The sequence below is a fragment of the Colobus angolensis genome, unplaced genomic scaffold (assembly GCF_000951035.1).
Source record: "Colobus angolensis palliatus isolate OR3802 unplaced genomic scaffold, Cang.pa_1.0 Scaffold233, whole genome shotgun sequence".
NCBI lineage: Eukaryota > Metazoa > Chordata > Mammalia > Primates > Cercopithecidae > Colobus > Colobus angolensis.
This window is the reverse complement of record NW_012115522.1, coordinates 3,919,306-3,923,725: the sequence shown is the minus strand read 5'-3', so window position 1 is coordinate 3,923,725 and position 4,420 is coordinate 3,919,306. Positions and strand designations below refer to the sequence as shown.

Sequence of the window (4,420 nt, the reverse complement as noted above, 5' to 3'; positions counted from 1 at the left end):
GACACAAACAAATGGAAGAACATACCATGCTCATGGATAGGAAGAATCAATATCGTGAAAATGGCCATACTGCCCAAGGTTATTTATAAATCACCCCCTTTTTAAACAGGGGAGCCTATGTCTCTCTCTCAGAGGAAGGCAGTGGGCGTCAGTCATGAACAGGCTTTGTAAATTGCACAAACATACAAGAGGATCATTAAAGTAAGAACCCCCCACTTTTCCCACCCCCAAAAGCAGAGGCATCCCCTGGTGTGTGATCTAGGAAACTGAGGACACATGGCAGGAGGGGCCCTAAGGGGAACCGGCCCTGCTCATAGGCCTTGGCTCCCCCTGACTGTGGACTCATGACCATCAGGGGACACCAGGATGCCCTCCCACATCATGCTGAGTACCTCCCTGCCCCTAGGTCTTCTCCAGATGCCACAGAGGTGGGGAGACTCATCTCCTGTGTCCCCGTCTGCAGACGCCCAGGCAGAGTCTCCTATGGTTATAAAGAAGGTGGATTTCTTAGCTTATGTCCCCATTTTAGAGGTAACAAAACTGAGTCACTGAGGAGAATGAATTTTTTCTTGGGTTACACCTTTAGGACTAAAAGTGACCATTCCAGCAATAGGATTCACAGCGTGTCCAGCAGCAGAGTTCACGCGTAAGGTGATATTCACACACATGTGCTCAGTAGCAGGCTCCTTGTTATTTCTGCCTCAGGGAAACTGATTCCAGTAAGGTACAAAAGCCACCATAAGGACTGCTTGTTCAGGAATTTCCTATTTACTGAGACGGGTTAGTCTAAGCCCTCAAGGACTCCTGAGAATAGGCCTAGGACCTGCTGGTGGAAGGCTCTTAGGGGCTAGACTGTGTCCCCCAAAATTAATACAGTGAAGTCCTAACCGCTAATACCTCAGGATGTGACTGGGTCTGAAAAAAGGGCGTTCAAGGAGGTGATGAAGTTAAAATGAGGTCACAAGGCTGAACCCTAATCTCATCTGACTGGTCTCTTTAGAAAAAACAGAGATTAAGGACAGGAGCTGTGGCTCACTCCTGCATTCCCAGCACTTGAGGCCAGGAGTTTGAGGTCAGCCTGGGCAACATAGTAAGATCCTGTCTTTAAAAAAAAAAAAAAAAAGCTGACCATAGTGATGCACACCTATAGTTTCAGATACTTAGGAGGCTGAGGTGGGAGGGTCCCTTGAGCCAAGGAGGTCAAGGCTGCAGTGAGCTGTGATCACATCAGTGCATGCCAGCCTGGATGACAGAGCAGAGACCCCCAAAAAAGGGAGAAAAGGCAGAGATTAGGACACACACAGAGAGGTGCCAGGAGCATGAGGACACAAGGGAAAGTCCACGTGAAGACACAAGGAGAAGACAACCGTCTGCCAGCCAAGGAGAGAGGCCTCAGGAGAAACCAGCCCCGCCAGCACCTTAATCTTGGACTTCCACCCTCCAGAACTGTGAGGAAATAAATATCTGTTCTTGAAACCACATACACTGGTATTTAGTCATGGCAGCCGGAGCAAACTAATACAAAGGCCCAGAAAGTTTGATTTTGGCCAACTTGAAGGAGAGACCTTTCGACAGAGGGGAGCGGTAATGGAGTGACTGCTCTGTGAGCTTTGCATGGTGTCCCACATGAGCCTGGGCGACCATCTGAGGAGCTGCCACAGAAGCGAGTAATATTAATTAAAGTCCAAACTCTCTGGCTTAGAGCAAGTGATTTTTGCTTCTTGCTTATATGAAGTTCAGTGGGCAGTGGCCAGGGGCTTTGCCTCACACAGTCATTTGGGTATCAGGGTGATGGAGGATGCACTGGCTTCTACATGTGGTTTTTGAGGTCGCACTGGACACCCGGCCGGAAGATGGGGAGTTAGGAATGTAGAGAATTGTGTGGGGGTTTTAATGTGCCAGGCTGCACTCTTCCATCTGCATCCATTGGCCAGAACTCATTCCTGGGGCTCCACTTAACCTGAAGGCAGGAGGGATAATGGAGTCTGGCTGTGCTGGCAGGAGAGGGAGATGGGCTGGTCAGTCGCCAGCAGGGCTCAGGATGGAATGGCAAAGGTGATCTCTGAGGCCTCCCCTGGCACCAGTACTCGGGAGAGCCTGTCACGGAAGGAGGCTGCGGCAGTCTCTCTCACTGTACCTTTCCTGCTTACAGCTTCTCAATACCCCGGCCCCTCTGCCGACCTGTTGCAATCCAAGTGACATGAGCCATGGGTACGTGACAATAAAGGTGAGTCAGTTTTGTCTTTCAGTCAGCTGAGTGCTGTCCCACCAGGTCACCTAAAACAACCAGCAGAGCCACCCAGGAGACTGAGCTGGGAAGATCACCTGAACCTAAGCCTGGGAGGTGGAGGTTGCAGTGAGCCATGATCACACCACTGTATTCCAGCCGGGGTGATGGAGTGAGACCCTGTCTCTAGAAAAAAAAAAAGAAAAAGTGAACAGCAGTGACATTTGTTAAATATCGAGGGTGGTTGAACATCCGCTATTTATAAGGAAATGATATTTCCTGCAAATCTCATTCCTCAGATATCAATGAAAGACAGACGCTGCCTCGGATTCTGTAAAGCAGTGTGACTGATGTGGCCAAAGCCCCGCAGAACAGCAGGCTAGGGGGCTTGGGCAGCCTGGGGGGCTAAAGCACACACACAGCTGGCCTGTGTTGGGGGAGAACATGTTTTCATTCAGCAGGCATTTATCAAGCACTTCCTCTGTGTCGGGCACAGGCCAGATACAAGGGGTGCAGTGATGATCAAGACAGACCTGTCCTCAGGGAGCCCACATTGAGGGCAAAGAGAGGGAAAGGGTCGTTAAAATGTTCTTTTTGTTTTAAAGGGTTATCGTAAGGCCAAGGCCACACACAGAGGGCCCTGGCTTAGGACCTGGCTGGGAGATCTAACTTGGCTTTCTGACACAGAGCAGGGGTTTAGTATATCCTCATGGATTCACTTTGGGATTTTTCCTTATTTGTCATTGGCCTCATTTAAATACGAAAGGACCTAACTCTGTGGGTCCAACTCATCAGCAAAAAAGGCCAGACAGCTACTGTGCAGCCAGGTAGACCCAGCTGGAATCTAGGTTTTGCCATTTAACTGAGATTGCAGCCTTGGACACACATCTTATCCTTGGGAGCATCAGTATCCACACCTTTATAATGAAATGGCAATGATGTCTCTCCATGCTGTTTCTGTGAAAATTAAATGAAATGTTATATGCAGACCACGGGGCATAGTATCCAACAGCCACGTGCTCCATAAACTGCAGCTGACAAACAGGAGAGCTGGAGGCTATGGCTGTGCTGGCCTTGGAGACCTTGGGGACCCTTGGTGTCCTGGAGGAGAACCTCAGAGAGAAATTCTGAGATGAACGGAGGATCTTCCGTGGCCCCAGGGATTTTACATTCACAGCCTGGGTGGTTTGGTTACAGCGAGGATGAGGTGTCTGCTCAGAATGGGATCTGTGCTCAGAATGGGTTCTGCGAGGGTGGAGGCAGCCACCATAAACGTAAAGTGGGTATCCAAGCACGAGTGGGTTTACATAGTAAGAAAAGGCTTTTCTGGGACTTAAAGCTACTGCTCAGCATCACTGACGTCCCTTCTGTAAATCTGGGTTCTCTTGAAGGGGTGAATGTTTAATCAGGGCCTTCAGGTCTTCTCTCTCTGGTGCTAAAAAGGAGTGAGGGGCTTTTTGCCCAGAGTTGGGGGCTGGGTTGTAACTGTGGACAGGGTTATTCTTGTCATTTCCTTAGGGTTTGCATATCCAGCCAGTTTCAAGAGATTCTTTATTTGACTTTGAAGGAGGGAGTGTGATCAGAATCGCTTTACCCCGCCTTGTCTTTCCCCCACCCCATATTTAAGAGCAGGCAGTGAATTTCTGGGGAGTCCCAGCTGCGCGAGGCTCTCAGGGGGCTGGTGCATTGATAGCCACTGAATCCTAAACTGGGTTGATAATAGATCTTTTTGTATTCTGGCTTTATGGACATTTTTCTTAACACAGAAAAGAAATGAGATGAGAAAGGACATGTGTTTGCTGGGCTTCTCAGCTGAGTCAATATGAAGCTGTGAGCCTCAGTGTCCACAGCTTCCTATTGAGATGATAAAGCTCAAGAGTGAGCTGTTTAGTTGGGGTCTGTGCTAGAACACAGGCGAACTAGGATCATTTGATCCTAGAATGTGAGGTAAGGTAGTGTAAGGTAGATCAAATTGAAAGTCAACTTTTGCCAAGCGCTGAAGGAAAGACTGCCAGATGCCCACCTAATGTTTTCTTGAGCAAAATAGCTTGTTGGGAATTATGAATGAAACTTCGTGTGGGGCCAGGTGTGGTGGCTTCCTGCCCCTTTCAGTGGCTTCACACCAAGTGTGTTTCTCGCCTACAGCGCAGTGTAGTGCGGTGGGCTCTGTCCACGCAGCCATTCAAACAACCA

At 49.1% G+C, this 4,420-nt stretch overlaps 1 protein-coding gene across 1 annotated transcript in view; it reads left to right on the top strand.

The window, feature by feature from the left end:
• EPHX2 (epoxide hydrolase 2, cytoplasmic) overlaps positions 1-4,420 on the top strand; it is a 59,260-nt gene that overhangs the window by 24,917 nt on the left and 29,923 nt on the right. Inside the window, exon 7 of the mRNA XM_011944588.1 lies at positions 2,153-2,227. Within this exon, the coding sequence (XP_011799978.1) occupies positions 2,153-2,227 (75 nt within the window). The remainder of the gene's footprint in view (positions 1-2,152; positions 2,228-4,420) is intronic.